This window comes from Cuculus canorus, chromosome 2 (assembly GCF_017976375.1).
Source record: "Cuculus canorus isolate bCucCan1 chromosome 2, bCucCan1.pri, whole genome shotgun sequence".
NCBI lineage: Eukaryota > Metazoa > Chordata > Aves > Cuculiformes > Cuculidae > Cuculus > Cuculus canorus.
The window spans coordinates 102,579,409-102,603,064 of NC_071402.1; the positions used below are offsets into that span (position 1 = coordinate 102,579,409).

At 37.9% G+C, this 23,656-nt stretch overlaps 1 protein-coding gene across 1 annotated transcript in view; it reads right to left on the reverse strand.

Annotated features, from left to right (window-relative positions):
- CNTNAP2 (contactin associated protein 2) overlaps positions 1–23,656 on the reverse strand; it is a 1,069,322-nt gene that overhangs the window by 66,104 nt on the left and 979,562 nt on the right. The window contains exons 19-21 of the mRNA XM_009568467.2: positions 15,500–15,745; positions 13,936–14,069; positions 4,560–4,653 (exon numbers count right to left, since the gene is read on the reverse strand). Of these exons, the coding sequence (XP_009566762.1) occupies positions 4,560–4,653; positions 13,936–14,069; positions 15,500–15,745 (474 nt within the window). The remainder of the gene's footprint in view (positions 1–4,559; positions 4,654–13,935; positions 14,070–15,499; positions 15,746–23,656) is intronic.

The following is a 23,656-nucleotide window of genomic DNA, read 5'->3' on the forward strand; positions in this document are numbered from 1 at the left end:
ACAGCTGTGGCTGAAGCAGCCACTCCTATGCAAATAACTCCAATAAAAATGGAAATAAGACAGGCAGAAGATCAGTTTCTTAGTAAGATTCCAAAGTGCTCTTCAAAAACCCATCTGTCTTTACAAACGGGGCCTTGCATTCATTTTTGTCAAGAAATAAGAATTGCATAGTATGGAAACAACAGCAACTGAATGTAACTGACGCCAGACTAGCAGTGAAATGGGAGGCTACTCCCATATTGCCCATTTAGAGAATGTAATTGCAAGTGGATACAAATTTTAACTTGATATATGTATCCATACCTTCTGCTGGTGCTAATCCCTCTGGTCCACTGAAATACATGCAACCATACAAGATGTCAATTAGAAGCTTTAAAAATACTGGATTCTGCATCTCCTTTGAGCTTCAAGCTGCTGCAACTTGTTTAACCGTGTTAACTGTGCTCTTTCCTCATTCAGCATCACTCTGAGGGTTGCACAGTAAAGCTGTTCAATAGTCACGGTCATTCTCACATCAATTTTACATCAGGTAATCTGTGTCTCTGCAGGTAAGTTTAACTGTTCTATGGCAGAAAGTATAGAAGGGTAGGGTTTTTGTTTCTTTAGTACTGTCTTGCTCTTTTGCTTAATAAAATACTCTATTTTGCAAAGACAGTAACAGATGCAGAGAAGAGAAAGCAAAAGAATCATATTCTCTATTGTGCTAATATAATCTTATGCTGTTGAAAGAAGTAATCAATCCCAGGGATAATAGGATGTACAATATATAACAAATACATGATGCAGTTTGGAGGAATGGATGACAAACAGCATCTTCAGAAACAGGGAAGCTGTTGCCTGTGGCTTAAAATGACCAAGCAGCACAGGAAAACAGAAATGGAACCTATTCACAAATTACTTCTTCAGGGTATCCCAAGACCTTTGCCTGTTTCCACACTTCTAAGTTAGCAGAGGAGTTGAAGGTGGTCATCGCTGATAGCTGTGATTGCTTTATGCTTCCTGATGACATTCTTCAGCTGTTCCATATATGCTTATGGGACAGATATTATCAGGACTAAGTTTACTATTTGAAATTCTGGATTTGGAACTTGCTTCTTAACTCTTGTCAGTTACTTCTATTTTTAAACAGTGAGGGGATTACAAACTCTAATTTCCCACATACTTAATATTTTTCTTAATTGTCTTTTAAAACAAAAATCAAATTATATTTGACTTCTTCTATTTTTTTCTTCTTATGTTCCTTTACTCAGAAAAAGTTCTGTGAGTCTAATGGTCAAGCTCTTCACATTAACAGGTAGAATACAGGTATTGTTCTGTTACCAAGCTTCATTTCTCATTTTCTGAGTGAAACAGTCAGAGGACACTTAAATCTAATTTTAGTCATATATATGACTTTTTGGAAACAAGGCAAATGTGAGGTACTGCGAATATAGATCTGTAGGGACATAACTGGACTGGTAATTAATTTTATTTGGACCTCCGAGATGGTTATGGCTTTCATTCACTGCCAATATTGAAACAAATAACTTAGACCTGAAAGTTTGTATCACACATCTTCTGAGCTGCCCAGTTCTTGCAGTCACTTTATTCTCCATGTGTGCCTAAAGAAAAGTTCAGAATGCGAGTACTTAAACACCACAAAGAAACCAGCACTTGGTTTGTGTCGGAAGGGACCTTAAAGATCATCCAGTTTAAATCCTCCTGCCAATGGCAGGAACAGTTTCCAATAGATTAGGTTGCTCACAGACTCTTCCAACCCAGTCTTGAACACCTCCAGAGATGGGGCACCCATGCCTTCTCTGGACAACCTGTTCCAGTGCCTCACCACTCTCACAGGAAAGAAATTATTCCTGATTTCTATTCTGAATCTCCCCTCTTTCAGCTTAAAACTGTTACCTCTCATCCTATCCCTGCTCTCCCAGATAAAGAGCCTTTCCTCAGCTTTCCTGTAGGCCTCTTTTAAGTACCGGAAGGTTGCTAGAAGGCCTTCCTGGAGCATTCTTTTCTCCAGGCTGAACAACCTCAACTCTCGCAGCCTGTCCTCGTTGGGGAGGAGCTCCAGCCCTTGGATCATTGTCGTGGCCCTCCTCTGGACTCGCTCTAACAGATCCATGTCCTTCCTGTGGTGAGGACCCCAGGTGAGGTCTCACGAGAGCAGAGTAGAGGGGCAGAATCACCTCCCTCGCCCTGCTGGTCTCACTTCTTTTGATGTAACCCAGCACACAGTTGGCTTTCTGGGCTGCAAGCACACATTGCCGACTCATATTGAGTTTCTCATCCACCAGCACCCCCAAGTCCTTCTCTTCAGGGCTGCTCTCAATCCATTCATTCTCTGCCCAGCCTGTCTTTGTGCTTGGGATTGTCTCGATGCAGGTGCAGTATCCTGCGCTTGGTCTTATTGAACTTCACGAGTTTAGCGCAGGCCCACCTCTCAAGCCTGTCAAGGTCCTTCCAGATGGCTTCTCTTCCCTCCAGTGTGTCAACTGTGCCACACAGTTTGATGTACTCATCAAACATGCTGACAGTGCACTTAATCCTGCTGCCATGGGGTTATGCGGAAGACAGCTGTGTGGACTGACCTTGTAGTGCTAACACCATGTTTAAAAACTCAGCTCAGAAAGAACCAGTTCAAAGACTAAACCTCCTATCTATGTCATGGTTTCATCTATGAGGTTATATGACTGTTTTGCTAGTACATGTCCCAGCTCAGCGATTTAAAGGAATAAAAAGTAGTTTCTTCACAGAGCTGTGTCTCAGCTCAGGGTATTTCAAATGAGTTTAATACTTTAATGAGTTTAAATATTGTTTCCCTGTGTGATTTAGCAATTGTCCTTTTCTTTCTCTTCACTCTTTTATTTCTCTTACACTGCAACATTTTCTCTGTTGAATACTGTCTGCATATTCTCTCTCTCATGCTAGGCCTCCTCCAAAGCATTACCTGCTTACAATGACCAGGAAAGTGCTGGTTTTAGCTGGATACAAACAACCATTCAAAAAGGTAAGCTTATTCAGAAGACACAGGCAGCACTGCTGTACTGTGGTAGCTTCTTAGACAGATGAAGCATTGGAGGGCTGCCATTCCAAAAGAAAGGGAATCTTGCTGGTAATGACTCTATTGGAGATGGGCACTGCAACACTCTTCAGTGAATTAAAGCTGATATTTTTGCTGACAGCTACCTGGCAGGAAAGACTCAAGCCCTATTCCTTGCCTATAGTGTTATTCCAGCTCCTTAATGCTCCACCTGAAGTCCTTCGTTTCCTCACTTTAACTAATGAATACAAAGGTCATTAGTCATTAGAGGTCATGGCTTAGGTGGACGGTCAGCTCTAGCCCAATCACCATAACTCAATGTGGTGAAATGGGAACACACCTGTTTTCCAGAGACTTCCCCAAATCAGACCACATTGTCTTTTGTACTATCTACAGAACTGACTTTGAGAGTACCAGACAATAGTTTATGTCTCTCTTGCTAGCCAACCATTTAAAAAGCTTTTCATTTCCTATTTTGCTGAAGTTCAACAAGTTAGATTTTAAAAATGGAAAAGCGTATCTTCAAAAAGTCATGTTAGCTATGTGGTCAATTGCTTTTCCACTTCCAACTTCAGTGCACAGAGCTAACTGGTTACTGCCTTACACCGCAAAATAAAGAAAGCTTTACAATTTTCTGGATTAAATGTTCAAGAAACCACATTCCTATACACAGCACTTAGAGGAAACAATATCAATACCCTCTTATCTCTGAAAAGAGGAAAAAAACTCTCCTTAAAAGCTGTAAATATCAGTGGAATAAATGATTCTTGAAGTGGTTGACCCTGAAAATTCGTGTAAGATGCCAGTAGTGGAGAAATTAAGCAATGGAAAGTAGAATGGCCTAAAAGTGAGGCCAATGCAGTTTAAGGTGCATCTGTATTGTCTTTTGAGTTCAGCTGGGGAGCTGGCCAGGGAGCTGCTGCCCTGGGAAATAAAAATGAGGTCCATAAAAGGGATGGAAAATGTATAGATGAGTGTTGCTGGAGGTACAGACTTCCAAAGAACCTTGCCAATGGGCTTCACTGTAAGAGAGTGGCAGTTTTGGCAGAGTGATGAAGGATAGTTATGCCACAAGAGGATGCACTGGAATAAGAAGGCGAACTGCATGAATAAAGGTATTATATAAAACATATGATAATGTCATAGTGGAATATATGATTTAAAATAACTTCAGTATCTCCTCGTAGAAGCAGCCGTCTCAGTGATTTCCTCATAATTCCTCCATCTGACACCTACAGGGTAATAGAACTGCACAAATATGATACTTCCAAGTGTCTTTTTACCCGTATGTGTTTTTTTCCATGCACTGAGCAATCACTTATTTGTGTGCACATCAGCCTGTGCTACAAGGCGAACACAATGCTTCCATTAGGTATGACTCCAGTATTACCACCTTCTAGTCAAAAATGACATGTCCAGCAAGTGTCCTGCTGCAAACATGACAGACATCATTGTCCCATGTGCTTATGGTTTTCAGTACCCTCTGAAAATACCCAATAAAATATCCAGGTATAAAATTAAAACTTACCTATAACTTTTCCAAGGAATAGTGCCTTTGGGGAATTGAATTGAATGTCAGAAGCTGTTGGTAGGCTGTAACTTGTTGGAGGATAGTGATCAAGCTAGAGGAAGAGAAAAGAAATTATGAGTATTTTGAACTGATCTGCCTTTTTACAGTGCTGCTGAATCAGGTCTGTTTTACCGAGTCTATGTCATCACTTACAACTCTGTCTGATTTGTTCTGCTTTGATTTTGACAAAGGGACAATGACAGTCAATACCCCTCCTTCCATATCTGCCATTTCCAAGGTTTCTGAGGCCAGAAAAATACCTATATTGGACATTCCTTTGTCCCATATAATAATATAATGAATATTTTCAGCTTTTTCTTGTGTGCTTCAACATAATCATCAAACAGAACAGCAGTATCAACATTAACAACAAAACAGCTTAGTATTTTAACATAAGATTTCTATTTCATGCTTATGTTACATCTAAAGCTGCATTTACATGTTTTGCCTACTGTAGGTGTTGCCTATTCCTTTTTTCTCAGGAAAGGCATAAATTCACTGAAAAGACACGGAAAAGGAATGGTGAGATTTCTGTCTGCTCACTTTTACTGCTTGTCTTTGTTCTAAGATAGCATTATCTAATAAAGTAAAACTTTTTTTTTAGAGGCGCTTAATCTAGGATTTTTTCTTTTTAGGTGAGTTAAAGGATCAAGCTGAATTCTTTCCAAAGTTGTATGTGACTGCCATCCAGTGGGGGTTCAGCTGTAAGCAGCTGGAATTGAGCAGCCTGCAGTCTTCGTCTGAAATACTACATTATCAATTTAATATAAGACACATAATAAAAAAGGAATTACTAGCATCAAATGATGACTATATTATGTAATGAAAATTAAATAGAACGTCTGCATGCAAAGAGGTTCGTGTCACGAATTTGTATTAAATTACAGTTTTAAAATGATATTTAAGATTTTTCATTACAGCTGCTTTTCTTTAAAAACTCATTAATTTTGTTTGAGCTTAAATAAACACAGTGCGGCTTTGAGCACTACACAGATGAAAGTAGATGGCAGTTTCTGAAGAACTTGCAGTTTCAGTTCTCAAGTCACGTCATGCTAGGCAGACTGTTTTTATCTGGAGTTGTTGGGGTTTAAGCAGAAGTTCAATAAAATGCTGTTTTGTTTAAAATACTGTTCACTTAGATAATAAAACGAATTTTGACAGGAGTCCTGATATTAACAGACATATTAATTTAACGGCAAATATAATGCCTACCTCATTTTAGTAGTCTCAGAAAAAATATGTAAAAAGATATAAACATATATACTTACACACATATAATATTCATCCTGTGGATATATCTATGTCTATATCATTGTCAAGCCTGTGTGTATGTACTAATATAAAGCTAAGGTTTTTCTTTATCTTGAAGATGTTTTATGAAAATTTTTCTGAATGCTACAGAATAGTAATGCTGCAAGGCTTAATCTTGCACCATCTGAAGTCAATTCAACTTCCCTATTGACTTCACTAATAGCAGTATAAAGAAGGGGACGTTATCATCATGATCAATTTCTCTTCTGCATTATGATGATTAAAAAGCTTTTCAGTCCTGGAGAAGAACTTTTTATGCTAAGTGCTGTAATATTGCATAACAAAAAGAAGGTTTCTGCTAAAAAAATGAATATAAATTTATAATAGACTAGGCATGGGAGCCCAAGAAAATAATGAGATGGTGTACAGGTGATTAGCTGGAGCTCCTCCCAAGCATGGCAGGAAGGTGACTTTTAGGAAAAAGCAGGAAGGTGACTATGAAAATCAAATAGGAGATATTAGTTTTCTTTCAGGGATGACTGAAATCTGACCTTATAATTGTGAAACAGAGATGAGTATTCACACTCTGAAAGGTTGGGAAAAAGCTTAAACACAATATTTTTAATACTGTGATATTTGAAATTATTTTATGCTTTTAATACGACAGAAAAGGAACAGATTGAGGTGTCAAATGTGTAATTCTTTAGGCTGATCAAAGTCACTATTACTGCAATTCACCTCCTTCCTTAGCGTGGCACTAGTGCTCCGCTGATCTTTTTCTCCCACATTAGGTCCTTGACCCAGGTTATTTTGGATCATATCAGAGCCAGAGCAGGGAAAAGGCATAAGCTGTTCATGAGTAGTGGATCTAGAGGAGAAGGCAGGACCATAAGCCTGACATTTTTTACTGGCTTAGACTGTCGCAGACCTGCAGCCTCACTGCTCACCTGAAACGCAGGAGGAGGCACATGCCTTATACTTATGAGGTGAACTTATGGTCTGCATTGTGCTTTGAGCTCTTCAGTTAAAATTTCTACAGAGGTATAGTTAATATTGTTTTAGGAACCATCCAAATCTGTTGGTTTCATGCACTGGTTTAATGCACTTTTTTCAGCCTTTGCTCAACATAAGCCTTTTGCAGTTTAAAAAAAAAATAAACATCAACTGCAGTTTTCTAAGATAAAATCTCTTTTTTATTTGTAGAGATTTAAATTAGAACAACATGGATACAGACACAGAAAAACCAAAGAAGTATTGAAGAATAAAATAAAATACACGCAAAGGGTTTTTCTTCTGTTTAAAAATTTGAATCTTTTATGTGCAATAAGCTTGTATATTTTCCTGAAACTGTTCTTGCTTTGATAAAAAACATCAGGGCCTTACTGTAAAAATTACAAAAAATTGGATGAAATTTAAATGGAAATGTAGGCACATAACTCAAAATATAATACAACCACTGATAAGGAAAAGGACACTATTTAGTCTGGCTGCCTTCAGTTGAAACAATTCTCTGACACATCTTTCACATATCTGTTGACTTTTTATTGCTCTCTTTAATAGATGAATTACAACAAATGTTAACAGAAGCAATAGCAGGTCATATAATGCCGAGTTATTAAGACTAAGTAGATCTACCTTGCATATCTAAAGATGACTTTCACAGGGCATTAATTTCTCCAATGTGTGCCGCCATATAATGGGAAGCACCTATTTCATTTTAAGTTTTGACTTTTTAGGCTTAATGCTAGACTCTGAAAATATTTAATGATTCTTTTGTTCTTTTTTTGTTTCTTTAAGTCCGATAAAAAATGATGCCAAACCAGCAATTATACAAGCCAAGGAAAACATGCACATTCATCACTGCGAATACATTACAGGAGAATGAACTAGTCTCGACATAAGTCAATGTATGCAACGCATGTTGTGAGGCGGCTGAGCTTGCTGATACAATCTGCAGACCTTTACTCTGCTCTGATATGCTGACTGGGGAGCTACCAGACTGCACTGTACACCCTCGTGTCCTGAATGCCCTAGCTTTATTTCCAAGGGAATGGGGGTGAAAAAGACTCTTCACTTCTAGGTCTTATCATGATATATGGCTTAGACATGGCCACAATTTGCGATAAGACAGCAGAAGAATTCCTCTGACTCCAGCAATACAGGCTCTCCTGAAAAGATGTGAGAAGGATGGATACATAAAAGAGTTCCTCTCTTACAGAGTGGTTTTACAGAAAAGAAAGTAAAGAATAATATTCTCCCCAAAGGCCTCAAGATTTGAAACTATCTCAGCCGATATAGGCAGAGTGAGGAAAAACATTTGTAAAGATATGTACTTCAGCATCTGTCCCTGCCCCTCTGCAGCAGCTACGGGGAAGGAGGCAGGCTCAGGTTTTACAACCACACAGCAAGGTGTTACCCTCAGATAGGGCTGTATGCATCACATTTTCCCTGCTGCGTGTCTACCAGAAAGGGAAAGATCTGCCTCCGTGTTCCGGCCTTCACAGTTTGGATATTCTACCCTGTTGTTTACTGATGAGTGAAAGGGGTTCTTGATTTTGAAGACATTTTGTCTGACTTTCAGCTAGCTAGATTTTGATGGGGATGTACTGACTGATCTCGGCAGATATCACAGGTCAACTCCATTGCGCACGAATGTAGAAGTAGAAATGGCTCATTTATGCCCACCCATAACTGCTGTGTTTATCTGAAAGATTGTAAGCCACACTGTAAAATAAAGAGGTTGAGTACATTCAGTGAAGGATAAAATCAACAGAACTGCTAGGATCTCATGGACATCCCTTGAGCATAAAAGAACAGTTAAGAAAATAATTAATGGATAAATTATTAATTAATTTATGATTCTGATGCGTTTGATTTAGATTCTGTTCTGCTGTTTCTTGCTGTTGTTTACAGAATCTTTCAAGAATTCAGTATCCAGTCTGCAACATTCATAACATCATTATACTTGGAATTTTGAAGTATGCAAACATCAGAGTCTATATTTCCTTGTATTTTGGAAAACAGATGGAGCTTAGGCTTATAGGAATGAGATACTGTATCTGTCATACGACTCTGTTATTAATACTGTCTGACTATTGTCTTTCAAATCATGAACAGTACTTCCCCATTCTGTATCAGTCAGAGGCACGCTGGTTAAACTGGTCTGCAAATTAATTAGGAGTCCAGACAATGTACAACACTACCCAAAAGAAAGCATGGCAGCATGTCTGTCCAGAAAATGAAGGAAATAAATAAAGATGGCATGCCTACACAGTTTTCATGCCATGAACTATCATTACCATGTCTAATCCTAGGGTAAAGGTTTTCAAAATGTGACTCATTGGGATAATTTTCAGAAAAGAGTTATAAAATTGTTTCATAGCTCAAAACCAATAGGCATCTGATGGTAAACTAAAATAGTTCAATTTATTTAGCTTCTTACAAACAAATAAAAAAATGTTTTATTCAGCATCTCTAAGAAAGTGTGAAGGAAAATGACACCTGACACCAAACAGTTCTTCCATCGATCATATATAGACATAAAGATCCGGAAGTTAAATGCTGTGGTCTGCAGAATTCAAACTGTAAATTTGGTGCAAATTCTTTACAGGAATGGGACTTAACCACTGGAAGATATGGCCTACGATATGTTAATTTTTTGTCATTTCAAGTCTTTAAAGCTTCATAAAATGTCTTTCTAGAGAGTTAGACTGATAGAATGTTATACTGCTATCATTACTTTTTGGGTTAGATTCAGAAAATAATTTGGTGAAACTTTATGACCTCTGCTAAGCAAGAGCTCAAACAGAGTGATCACATTCTGTTGATGCTTCAAGATACAAGAAACACAAAAGTTGGGTATGATTCTATAGCTATGATAATGATAGGAAGTCAAATTATAGCCTCACTAAAGTCTATGAGAAAGTTTCCACTCCCCTTAATGAGACCAAAATTTAATCTATAATTATAAAAAATCTTTGATATATTCACTGCATTTAAATTTAGGATTATATGCAAACTGCTTTGCTCCATTTCACTCATTTTATTTTACTGCTATTATGTTTACGATTTTATTTTGTACTTCAGATTAGTTTTGAATTAACTTTGTATCATTTACATTTTTTAAGCATCTAGGAATTTGCAAATGTCATCTCTTTTCAAGTAGTGCAGATTTAAAAATGAAAATAAGATAATAGAGCTGCAAAAATCCTGTTTTTTCTTGTTTTCCTTTGGATAAAAGTCAAATATTTCATTGATTATTTTTCACAGAAGTATTTCTACTGCTTGCCTCTGGAGAGCTGTACAAATAAATTTACTGTATTATTCTCAATCTAATGAACAGATGAGTTTAGGTCAAGATTTCCATAAAGCCTCATAATTCAGTTCACTTTGAATACTGACAGCAACTAACATTGTGAATATATGGTATTGTTGAGTATAGGCTCTCTACCACAGTTCTCCGTGTTGTTTTAGCCTGAAAGAGAGAACTGTCAGCTATCCTTTCATACAGTTTTCTGAGCAGATGTGCCCTGGCTGCTGATAGTTGTCCTGAAAGTATATGGGTGGGTTTGGGACACTGGAGTCCCGAAGAAATTGCTCAGGTCTCACCCTTTACAGGAGCAAAGAAGCATTAGAAGCAGTGATGTATATCCCATTCCTAGAAATTATTTTAAAGCAGTTATGAAGAATTTGAGATCTGTTGAGAATCTACAAGAATATCTTTGTGCAGAAACTGAGAGACCTCTTCTGACTATCAGCTTCATTCCATTGAAAATTAAAATATATCATACAGGTTTTTTTCTCTACCTTCCACCCTACAGCACTCATTCCATTTTAAGTAAACAGAGCAGAAATATCTGTGATCCAGGTACCACCCTTATTTTACTCTAGGGACATGCACAGATGCAGGGTTATGAGTTTTACATTAAGGATGCAACTGTTACATTTCTTTAAAGTACAATTTAAAGCCTGCTGGAGTCAACAGAAGGCCTTCCATTCACTTCAATGGGCTTTGGATCAGAACCTCTGCTAGGGAGTTTTTGTCCTTGGTTTTCTTAAAAGAAGATTTTACCAATGTGTGAATGGCATTAATCAACCATGAACATTTGCTAAAGAGTAATCTGGTTTTTATGATATGGAAAATACCCTGCTGAAGCATGAAGCCTTTTAATGAAGTCAAACAAAGTAAAACTTGCCCTCCATGACCTAAAGCTCAGCTCTTGAAATGTCATTTACTGGGATAATGCATTCCCCATCTGTCAGTCTGGGCTTTTTCTTGTCACAGGTGAACTGATGCAGCTTTGGAGGTGTGCCATGGTTACCGCTTTCTGGTATTTCACTAGAGGCAAGAGACAGGAATTCTTATTAGCAAATGTTAATTTTTCCCACCTCATGGAAACAACAGAAAAGAAATAGATATTTGTCCCTGAATTAATGTAGTTTGGTTTTCCTGACACCTAAATCAACTGTATATCCTTAATTTTATCCTTGAGAAACCAGAAGTATCACAAACGGGAGCTAGTTATTTAATGCAGAACTAATTATTGATTCGCCTGCAGCCTGCGAAGTAGAAAACTGAAATAGAAAAACCTTTTGGCAGATTCTTTGCTCCTACCTTTAATCTTGACTCTCTTGGTATGGGAGGAATGGGTTTGTAATTCTAATGGAAACAATTCATACTAAATATTTGTTCTTGTGCTTGTTTTTTACCTTATGGATGTGCAATATTGTGGATATGTTTATTTCAAATTCTGATTCTTTGGACAGTAACTCTGATTTTATGTAAGTAATCAGTGGTGTCATGTCTGCCAGCATCAGGTAAGGTCTCATAGAGTTCAAAAAGGAGTCATTTACTGTATGAATACATAAACAAAACTCCCAAGAGTCATGATAAAACTCTGGTTCACATAGTTTATAAGGTAGCAATTTATTGCCTGGCTGAAGTTTTTTTAAATCTCTCTGGCACTACAGGGTTATTACAGTAAGTTAGAAAGACAGGTATTCTAAGTGTGAACTTGCTGTTAAGATCTCAAAAATACTGAGTGTTTTTGAATTGGAGCTTTGATGAGAAATAAATCCTTCTTGTGACACTTTTATGGCCTGTAGAGATGCAAAAGTGTGAGCAACAGCACCTGGCAAGCAAGCTGTCTTCTTTAAAAGCAAGCAAACCAGCTGCTCATCAGGTTGGAGAAGGATTTAGTAGGAAATAATAGTCTACTCAAATGTTCATTGCTCAGATTTGCAAGAGAAAACTCATACTTTATGATTTGTCCTCTGGATACTGAGAAAAATTGTATTTATGACTTCTGTATTTTCAGACACCACAGAGTTTATATTTGAAAACATGACTAATTTTCAAGTGAACAATCTACTTAACAGATCCATTTCTGTTCATATCAGTTCTCTCATTTACAGGACACAACCAGATAAGTAACAAAATCGACTAACTTATGGAGAGTAAACAAAATTTGATAGGAATTTGATAGATTTGGTATCTGTTTCAGGATACAGCAGAGGTGGGATTTCTGGGTCCTTCTTTCTCTATTTTTGCATGTGCATCTCTCATTTAATAAGCCTCAAATGTATCTGCTTTCTGATTACATAAACCAGCTATGTTTTAAATACACTGACTAGATTAAGAAATTTTTACCCTAGCATAGCAACACCAACCAAAATGTTTCTGGCTCATCAAAGTGCTAGATAGGTAGCAGTCTCATAAAAGACTAAGGAAAAAAAAAGTTTGGTTCCAGATGTTGATGCAAGGCTGGGATACTTAACCGTGTGCGTATTTTCCAGTTGGATAAGGTATATCATCTAATCCCTTCAGAAAATTATTTATGTAGCTTTACAGTTGCCTAAATCAGCCAGCTATGACTCTATAGGAAACCTGCCATACCTCCCCCAAAGAGAAGCATTATAACAGCAGAAGAGAATCTAAATGTAGGTCTTCTTTAGCTTCCATTTAGCAGTAGGAGAAATACGTGCAAATACAACAGCATGCGAGAAAGATGCATATATGAATATATACTCCTCCTTTGCAAATAATTTTATGAAAATTCTACTTCCCAGAGTCTCAGTCAAATGACGTTGTAATGCACTGAAAAGGTTTCCAATTGATGCCTTGAAACAGCAGCTGTCAGGGATCTATTTTAATCTTTGTGTAGATAATACTGGGACAGCTACTTTCCTTCACCTTTTGGCTGGGTTCCCAAAGAGACTTCCCCGGTTTATATTTTATTTGTTATTGGTTTTGGTTTTCTTCTTATGAGCTATCAAATCCAGGTTAATCTGTCCCATCCACCCAACTCTCCTGCCAACAAAACTGTTCTCATACCCTGCTGCAATCTCCACGTTTGCAGATGTGACAACCAGGAAATGAAAACAGAGTGCTGTAATGACCACAGAGAGAAAACTGCCTGGAAACATTGATTGCTTCTTGTTATTTAAATAGTATTATACTATCTCAAAGGTTTGTAAACTGAAATGTGGAGAATGAAGTTCCTCCATGTGCTGTACCAAAGCCTAAATAAGCCATATGTGCCTTCAGTAATACTCTCTGTCTCAGACTCTTGTCAAATGAACACTTATGCAATCTGCTCATCTTTGCAGAACTATCTTCTAATTTCACCGGACTGCAGGGTAAATTTAAATTTAAAGACATTTGCAGAGTCAGGATTTACAGCATGATATTTAGTTGTCTGTGCATCAGGCTCTACTGGCATTTAAGGTGCTGTAAGGTATCCCTCCTGGATTCCAACTGCTGTTCCAAAATGGCTCAGGTTTATCCTAAGTCCCATGTTACCTATGAGCCCAGATGTCTCTGATGCCCTCGAGCGTCTACAGTGGCACCTGTATTAACCCAGCTGTCATCACACTAGAATAAGGATTTCAGAACAAAATTACTTAATGCAATAGAGGGAGAAAATAGCTTTGTTAACTCCTAGGAGTGTGATTTGCAAGTGGAACCCCATCTACTGTACTTCTTATTTCCTAAATTGCACTGGTATCTCCAGAGAGATGGAGACCATCAAGACTGAAAATGCTACAAGCTACAAGTAATAGGATCAAACAAGGTACAACTTACCTGCAGTACTACGTCCCGTCCATTCCGTGTGATGTTGACAGTATGAGGCTGTCCATTTGCCATGTTTCTGTGGTCAACATCAATGTTATATGGCTCTCTGGTGCCTCCTAGGTTGTACCGAATTTGCAAATTCCCTAGTTACAAAATGTGAAAAGCACCCTCAGATGTTTTGATCTTTATTCTCCAGCTATTTTCCCCTCTTTATTTTCACGTACAACTGCTGTGATTTTACACTTATAGTGCTCTCAGAACCGATCACTGCAGCAGAAGAGCTAGCATGTGAGATTATAAAGCTACTGTACTGAAAATTGCTCCAGTTTACAATCTAGAAGTGTGACAATGACCAGCATCTCAAAACTGAGGAGTTTGTAAACATTCCAGGCTGCAAGCCAAACAAATCAGAGCTATGCCTTGAACAATACAGACAATTGGTACAAATTTGAGCAAAACAAATAGCATTTTATTGTTGAGATTACTATCCTTGCTGCAGTAAAATTATTTGAAGTTATGCAAAGCATGAAGTTTTCTAAAGCATAAACCATTGATATGCAATGGATAAAGGAAAAATTGCAACAAATTAACACTGACAGATTATCTACACAAGGGACTTTCTTGCTCTCACATTTAACTGTTGTTGACGGGTGACCGTCTGGACTTACATGGAAATTTAATAATATATGGTGAAATGAAAACCTGAGGTTATATTGTTAGAAAAGTATAGTCAAAAGTGGTTAATTGATATTCATGACATACTGCTAGACAGATCTTTCTTTTCTAAACAAAAGTGAAGTCTCTGCTCTTCAAAATAAATTTTAGTATTTGATTAACAGGAAGGATGTTTGAAAAGGCAAATGCAGACCCCATTATTAATCAAGCCCTGAAATATTCTGGCCAAAAAGAGCAGCCTTAGACCTTTATCACTATAGTTTAGATGTCTGATGTGGGATTTCTCTCATGCAACTTCTTTCATCCCTGTGAAGGGAAAAAAAGTGTCGTGTGGCATACTTACATTAACTTATCCCACAGAAGAGAATGGTGGTAAAAGTATACTAATCATGATTTTCATGGGACACTAATGCAATATTTGGAATCAAAGTATATTCAGTTTATATACATTTTTAGTACTATAACAGAAAGTGGTCCATAACCAAGTATCAATCATCACCAAAATGTTTAGGACATATATACTATGCTACATCCATATTTTAGTCACCTCAGTGGGTATCTAGATTTTCAGAAGAAGAGTACGTTACACTTCCCACTGCCTACTGGTGATATTGCTATGAGTTCAGTGATTAAGGTGCCTGCATGTGGAAGCCTACTAGTCCCCTCAATAATGCTAATTCATAGCATGGATCTGACTGTTATAGCGGGTTGTGGGTTTGTTTTATTTTTTTTTTTTCCTGTATTGTTTTCAGAGAGAGGGTTGGCTACTGAAACTCCACTGAACTAAACAGTTACATCAGGACAAAACCTAGTACAGCAGTTTACAGGTTTAGGTCCCACGTACTTTACTTTTACATGACAAGGATGAAGAAATATTCTCATTACTGCACTGGCTTACCAGATGGCTTGACAAGCACAGCCATGAAGTCCTGGGTATAGGAGCTGATGTACAGTAGGACACAAGGGGACTTGGTGGTACTGAAGCTGAAGCTGAGCTCTTCTTTATTCAAGTTGAGGTTGGGTTCTGTGGCCTCAGGATCTGCAGAACTCAGAAGTGTCCGGCTAACTAAATCCTTCATGCTAGTCCCTGGGGAGTGAAAATTGTAACGAAGCCACATTCCCTCTTCAAAAAACGCTCCAACATCTTGAATAAAAGGAAAAAAAATGTGAAATCAAATGTGTTAACACTTTTTGCATGGAACACATTACTATTGACTTGATCAGTATTAATCTGGGTATATTTTTACTGCTGCATTGTTTAAGCACTTTGCCAGTATTTAGGTCAATGGCTTCACTATTTTCCAAAAAGAACGAACAGGATAATCTCCATTTTATTAGCGGGTATCTGGATTCATAGAGCAAAGGACAATTTCCTTTAGGTCACCCAGAAGGGCTATGCCTATGTCTCATATGAATACTACAGACCAGAAGAACCACACTTTAGATTTATTCTCTTTGAAGTCTTGCAGCTGATAATACTTCAGAGGGGGGCATACAAGGAAGAGAGATTTATGAGACACAGTAAGCAAACACTGTTAAGGAATAGGAGAATAGGCAATTCTGATCAGCAAATTTGAGCAGACATGGAAGCACCTCACAAAGGAATGATGACATTTCTATTATCAAAGATTTGAAATAGGATTGGACACAATGCTGGGAAGGTATCCACCGCTAGTATAATCATTCAAGAGAACTGCATAACCAGGATGCTCTTAAGGGGGATAAAATCAGCTAAGGAGCTAGTTAAGGCAAGAGACACCTGGACTGTAGCTCCCAGAAGGTGCTACCCAGACAAAGTTTTCAAACCAATCTGAGACAAAATGACGTGTTTCAATATTCCTGACAGAAAATAAAACACCTTTTGGCAGAACTAATACTTCACGTTGAAAAAGCATCGTTATTACTTCTCATAATAAAGCAGTACTGCCTATTTCTTAACACTGAAAGCATAATTCAAGGTTGACATCCTTACAGTGAAGGCTGACTTTCACAGGCTCCTAAGGGAACCACAGCTGACTACCATTGGTAGATATGACCTACTAAGTCTACTGGGAATCGCTGGACTGGCTTTCTGTGGTGGTCACTCATTTAGTGTCATTGTGGTTCTGGATAGGCTTTGCTCTCTGGGACAATGTAATTAAAGGAAATTTTTAAATTACATGTGAAATTAATTAAGAAGGTATATTTATGAACAGTTCAATAGGTATTAAAGAATGATGAGTAAAGATGATGAACATAGCATATAAGTACTATATTTAAAGAATGTTTATAAGCAATTCCTTAAGAAGTAACCAGTCTTTAAAAAAATTCTTTCATCATTCACTGCCTTCCTACATTATGCAAAGTTGCCATGGATTGGTAAAAAATTGTCCATCTAAAGTTCTGAAAAAGCAACACACTACTGTTATCTAAAAATAAATTTAATTTTTATTTTCTTTTAGCATTTGGAGTCTTCATACAATTCTAGGTAAAGGCTTTATAAAAAGACATATGAAGCAAGATGTCCATTTTACAAGTGCAGTGATACTGAGCAAGTCAGCAAGGAGCCTGCAGACTTTACTCAGAGCAGCTGAGCAAAGAAAAGATAAGAAGACAGGTAAAACTATAACAGACTTTATTGATGCTCCTTTCCAGAATTTTGATAAATCTAGTGCTGGAAAAGTCTTGTGTTTCCCCGTCACAGTATAGAAGCTCTCCAAAACCCAGAATATCATAGTTACTGTCACTGTGCAGCTGTATGAAACATGAGGTCAAGTTATGGTCGCAAGGTGCTATAAATAATTTGATCATTCTAACATATTTATAACTACCATTTTAGAGGAGAAACATTAAATCCCCCTTGTAACAGTTATAGGAGAGGCAATTCAGCTTAGCAACTATATTTTGTGGTAGACTCAACATAAGTATTCCTGAATTAAAAGTGAGGGACCCTATCCTGAAAATACTTCTCAAAATTGTGATGCCTTCTGCTGTTAAAAACAGAGTAGAAAATTAGTGTTAGCACAGTACACACTGTGACTCTAAGTATTTGCAAGACTGGCTTAAAAATTTCCCTGTAACTGCTAATTTATTCTTTTTCAGCCTCTGCTTCTGGCTCATACAAGCTGTTCCTTGGGCAGATGCTGTATCAATTATGCTGCTGCAGCACTGGCAGAGCTGCTCATCAGATCCGGAGCACAGAGTCCCGGCACGCCAGACAGTGCTGCTGTTTGACAATGCCACTCTACTGGCAGGGACCACAGCCTCTGTGGAGGCTCTGTGTATGCATGCAGGATACTGATGCAAAACTATGTTCTCCTCTGGTCTGCTTACCATGCCTTTTATTTGGGAAGCAATCTTCAGGATTGCTTGGTGCTATGCTTGCCCAGGGCCTCATGCACTGAGAATACTGGGGCTCTCAGTCCTGACCTCTGTGCTGCTTTGGGGCTGAACTGGAAAGCGTGCAATGCATTTTCCACCACAGACCATGCTATAAATTACTACTTTAAATGTTCATTACTACAAAGAAAGCTTTAAATAAATGGTGCTCTCTGAAATGGACAGACTATTTTTTTCCCCAATAGGATTTTTTGACACAGCTAGGAATGTTCTGTATGTTTAACTTGTTTTGCACTGAGAAAATAATTTTCAGTATAGCTATATTATTACAGGTGTACAAGCTATTGTAATGACCCTTGAAATTCTTCGTCACGTGTATACCACCTCTTTTAAGAGGAAGGATAAGAGGAAGGTTTGCTTCAGCTGCATGAGTGTATTTGGCCCTCAACAGGAAGATATTGAAGCCTCTCAAGTTCCATCTCAGAAAAGAGGTTGATGCACATGATTACACTCTTACTGAATGGTGTTGAAGTCCTTGCAGCAGGGCTGCAAAGTGCTCAGCAACTCACAGGAGCAAGCTGTTTAAGCTATCAGGAAATGTTAGGAAAAGCTAAAGGATAATTTTCTCTATATTGAATGCAGGTATTGGATCACTTGGAAATGCTGAAGGTCAGGCCATCTACTAGGACGTCACAAGTGTATCACCTTCCTGAAGCTCTGCTAGAAGGATTATTGAGGTACTTCACTCAGAAAACCATTCAAGATGCCTGAATAAAATGTGTAAAATGCAGCACAACCCCTGCTGTTGAAATGTGGATGATGCTTCCATGCACCACCCTCTGCTTTCTTTTGTAATATTTCACATGCTATCTGAAAAGATGAGTCTTGGGAGATCAGGCATAAGGCGTTGTGAATGGCTGGTTCCTCAGTAAACTGCTATTTCAAGAAAGAAGCCCTGGGGAAATGAAAGTAGTGGTAACAGATCAGTTTTCTTTGGAAAGCAGTACCTATTTCTACACCAATATGCAATGCAGTCATCCTCTGTTGACAGACTTTTCAAATACATACAATATGAGCTTTCTTTCTAGAGGAACCCAGAATAGGATTTGTGCATGACTAGACATGATTTTATCAAGCAAGACGCATATCCCCAGTGTGTACCACACATATTTTACAAAAATGGCTTTAGTCTGAAAAGGGATAAAGCAAATGCTCATCCGAGACTTCTACACAAAATGCACACATACTCAGAACTGACAAACTTATTTTGAAGGTTACAATTCTTTGGTTATCTCCCCAGTCTCCCTCTCCCCACTCAACTACTTTTATTTTTGTAACACCCTTATTATGTCTGGGATCACAAGTATTAAAAGAGTGGAGGAAAAAGCCAAATAGCTACAAAAAAACCCCTTTCTCTTACAAAAATTCCACAATGTCATAATATTTCTGGGCCAGTATGGTATGCCTAAGAAAATATAAATAGGAACCTGATTCTCCTCTGTTGCTGGTTTAACATCAGTGAAATGCCTGTGTCAGTTCTTCTCTTCTCAGGTGTTTATAACGGTTCTGCTTACCTGTCTGGCTTGTGGCTACCAATGTGCTACACAGCACCAGAAATTGCAGCTACTTCCAAGCTGTGATCCCAAAGATTAAGACTGTTTGCATAAATACATCCTGGCCATAGGTTATCAGTAAGGGTCAGGCTCTCTCAGCTGTTGATCTGGGAGAGAATTTATATCAAGTGCTCTGAAGATGGGGATGCTTATCATTAATCTGGTTAGCACACTCAATGTTTTATTCTACCTTCAGGATCACAGTATTTAGTTCATTAAACTAAAAAGTGGGGATTTAAAAGTTTTTTCTTACATCTTCAAGTCTCATATTCTGGCTGCCATGCTTGTAATAATTTTTTATGTGTTTGCATTTTCCATGTGTGAAGTAAAATATCAGAATACGGCAATTGCTTGTTGACATTACTAGAATATAAATTCACAGAAGGCTTTCCTCACCTATCTGGATACACCAGTACTATACAAAAAGAAATCTTTGTTGAAGAAATGGCCATCAGAATCAGGGGATAGGTAAAATAATGCGCACCAGTAAAACTGTAGGACCTAATCACAAATTCGTACAAAGTTTCCCACTACCTTCAGCAGAACAGGATGAGTGCCATGGAAGATTGGGCTGAGCCACCCCATAAATTGCACCTTCAAGCCCCCCTAGTCAGTGCTGACAGGTGTATTCTGCCAGGAAGTGGTTTGGCATATCTAAGTAAGACTGAGCTCTGAACCATCTTCACAGGAACCACTATTTCTATCTCCATTAACTATATGGAGAGCCCAGGCCAAGAAACCTCTTACAAAAATCTAAAGCTGGTTCCTTTTATTCTGTCTTGCTATAGCTGAACCGAAGTGCACATGGCTAAAAATGTCAGGAGAATCTCAGTTGTGGTTCATTCTGCACTGATGTGAAATTACTATGGATCTTCCTATAGCTACAGCCGTTTGAACTGACGTCTAGGACAGGAGGCTCAGATTAAGGGAATGGCAACTTTCTCTGTGTGTTCTTTGCTGAATCTAAATGAAAAGCCATCTCCCTTTTTAATGGAAATATACATAATGGTTAAAAAACCTCCATCAAACATAACAGAGTGGATGAATATAGATGTAAAGTTAAATATACAACAGACCAGGTTTCAAGATTCCTGCCGGGTAGCCTTTGGAAGTGCTCTCTAGGTAACCTCAGAGAAAAATCTGCAGCTCTGCAAGAGCCATTTGAGAATTATTAGAGACTGCCATTTGATGATTGTACAGCATTCAGAGTGACAATTCTGAGGGGTGAGATCTGGCTTCAATTCCTTCATATACCACAGATATCCACTCTCAAAGTGAGCAGCTCCTTGCTTCCCTCATTACCTCATTCGCTTGCTGCATAATCATATTAAAAAAATTTTCTCACATCACAGAGCTATTGCAAGGATAAATATCTTCTCATATTGTGAGGTGGCAATACTCCTCCAATAGCGTGCAGGTGTCTGATGTGCACATGTGTATCTGTTGTGAGAATCTTAAATCTCTCAGTTGCCTTTGCATTGGCACCCAGCAGCCAGCAATGTTGCTGAGGCTGCTTTACTCATCTTTCATAAACCATCTGCATTCAGTGAGCAATGACACCAGACCAGGCCTATTATAATGAGCTGACAAAGAAATTGAAAGTTTCTCACATTTTCTGAGGTGGTACTTAGTATTTTTTAGCTTACTACCCTGATTTATTTGCTATTTGTATACAGAATAAGAAAGATATATATTATATTTATATATATATATATATTTACAAGTAGTTTATTATGGTTGGGAAGTGGGCTGGCAAGTGCAGTTTATAGCCTGATTGATACCTCTTTGAGATATGCAGGTGGTATGGGGAAGGTGCTTTTTGCTCAAAGAAGAAAACAAATGTTTTTTTCTCCAATAAAAAATTTTTGTGACTTAAGTGAACTGCAGTTTTCAAAGCAATAGAGCATGAATGTGCATGTTTAATAAGGCAGTATTGACAGTACAGCAGAATAGAATAGCTTTACAGTGTATATATTTATTTTATGAGTGTATATATATATATATATATATATACCCAATGGAGGCTAAGATTTGAGTCCTGAAGTTTGATCCACAAGTAAAAGAGGCTAACTGCAGCATTCAGACTTACCAGACCAAAGCCTAGCAGTCTCAACCCAAGGAAAATTTTGATATAACTTTTGATTAACAGACCACAATCATATTGTTTATAACAGAATGTTCTCGTGGGTGAGAGGGAGTGCTGCTTTGATTTCCAGGTTCTTAGATTATGAACAATGAAAACGAAGTTCATTACCTTAAACCACCGGAACGATCACCTTGCCATTACTTACAGCAAAGAAATAAAATGTATGTGCAACAAGCAAAGTAAAGGGAATTTAATGCGTCTTACCAGGGCAGAATTTGGAGGTGATAAAGTGTCATTCTAAGAATCTGTGTAAGGGTGCAGAGCTGCTTCACCCGTGTCCCGTAGCACTAGATCTCCTATGTCTCTTTTGTATCCACTCAGCCTAGTATAAAGATGATTTTTCTCTTTGAGGTAGGGAAGGGGGCAAGAAAGGAAGGAAATTTGACCATGACAATACTACTGTAAGGGCTTTCAGGGTTCATGCAAATATAAAAAAAAACCATGAAGGAGTTCAGTTCGGGCATTGGCGTAAAGATTACAATAATTCACATTGTGAATCTGAGCTTAACTTCAAAGAATGAAAAAAAGGGTATACACTGTGCTTATCTCCTTGGTGTTTATTGACGCAAACTGAGTAACTGCGTAGGATCTGGAAAGATTTGAATTTACACTTTCAGCACACCTGAAGGCACATGAGTCACAGCACTATCTATCTATCTATCTATCTATCTATCTATCTATCTATCTATCTATCTATCTATCTATTTACCTACCTACTTACCTACCTATCTATCTCCTACAGTTGATCCACAGCACTTCAGTTCCCTAAGGAGGAATGCTCCCCCCTCCTCGGGGGATCCCTCTATTACAGTGCTGCCAAATGCTCTGCATAGCCATTGCAGCATTTGACCTTCGCTCTATTTGTTTAGAGGAAGGAAAGAGTTTGTTTTATAAAGGAACAAAAAGTAATTGTTTTCACAGAAATGCTTTTATGATGATAGGACAGCTGTGGGGAAAAAAAATAAAGAGAATTTATGCTTAAGCAAAGGACAGAGAAAGGTCAGAAAGCAATCTATAGGACTGCAGAAACACTGCAGCTATTCCTCAGAATAATTTCTCTGAGCAACGAAAGGAGAAGTGAAGCCAATTGCATATGCCCCAAACACAAAACAAAGTAAAAATAGATGTTAGGCTGCATTTTGCACTTTTTTGTCTTTGTAAATAAAAACAGCATGATTTCCAGGCCACTACCACATCAATCATATTGTGATCTGCTGCTCATAAGGCTGGAGACAATGCAATTTCTTGTGAGCCATCACTTAGTGGCTCTAAGGAGGGATTGATGAGCAAAAGAATCCACAAGATGTGAGCCCTGATTTTACTGTGAGATGTGTTTATTACTTATGAACCATTGTATTGTGATTTCTTTATAGTAATGATGTTCTTCTCTTCTTTGATTTCTCCTATCACTTCTTCTTTTATCAGTTTCAGTATGTAACCAACCCCAAAAAAGTTTACCATGAGGAAATGGCTTGAATATCAAAATAAGATTTTTGGATAAGAAAAGGTTGCTGTGGTAAATTAAAATCAATAGGAAGAGAAGACTGTGTGTTATACCTTTCACTTCTGCTGAGTAGCATATTTTTCTGGTAATATCTTGTATTTGTTTGAATATGAGGACTTAAAGAGTCAGGCAATACTGATTATCAAATCAACAAGGCTACCTGGCCTGGAAGATTTACTCAGAGGAGTAAAATATTGAAGCCTAGTCCTAGTTTATTGTGCAAAGCATTAACCTTGTTATTTCTTGGCAACTGACATGAATTCCTAGTGAAGGTAACAAAGGAAAATATTCTTGCTTGTCTCATATTACTCACCCAATGTCACAGCGCCAATTTTATGCTGTAGTGCTAGTTAGAAAACCACAAGTGACAGAGTCGTATTCAACCATGTCCTTGCTATAAAGACTGGAATCGGTTGAAAACAGAGAATATAGACTTTAAAAACATATTCACAAATATTTTCGTGCTTTTAGAGA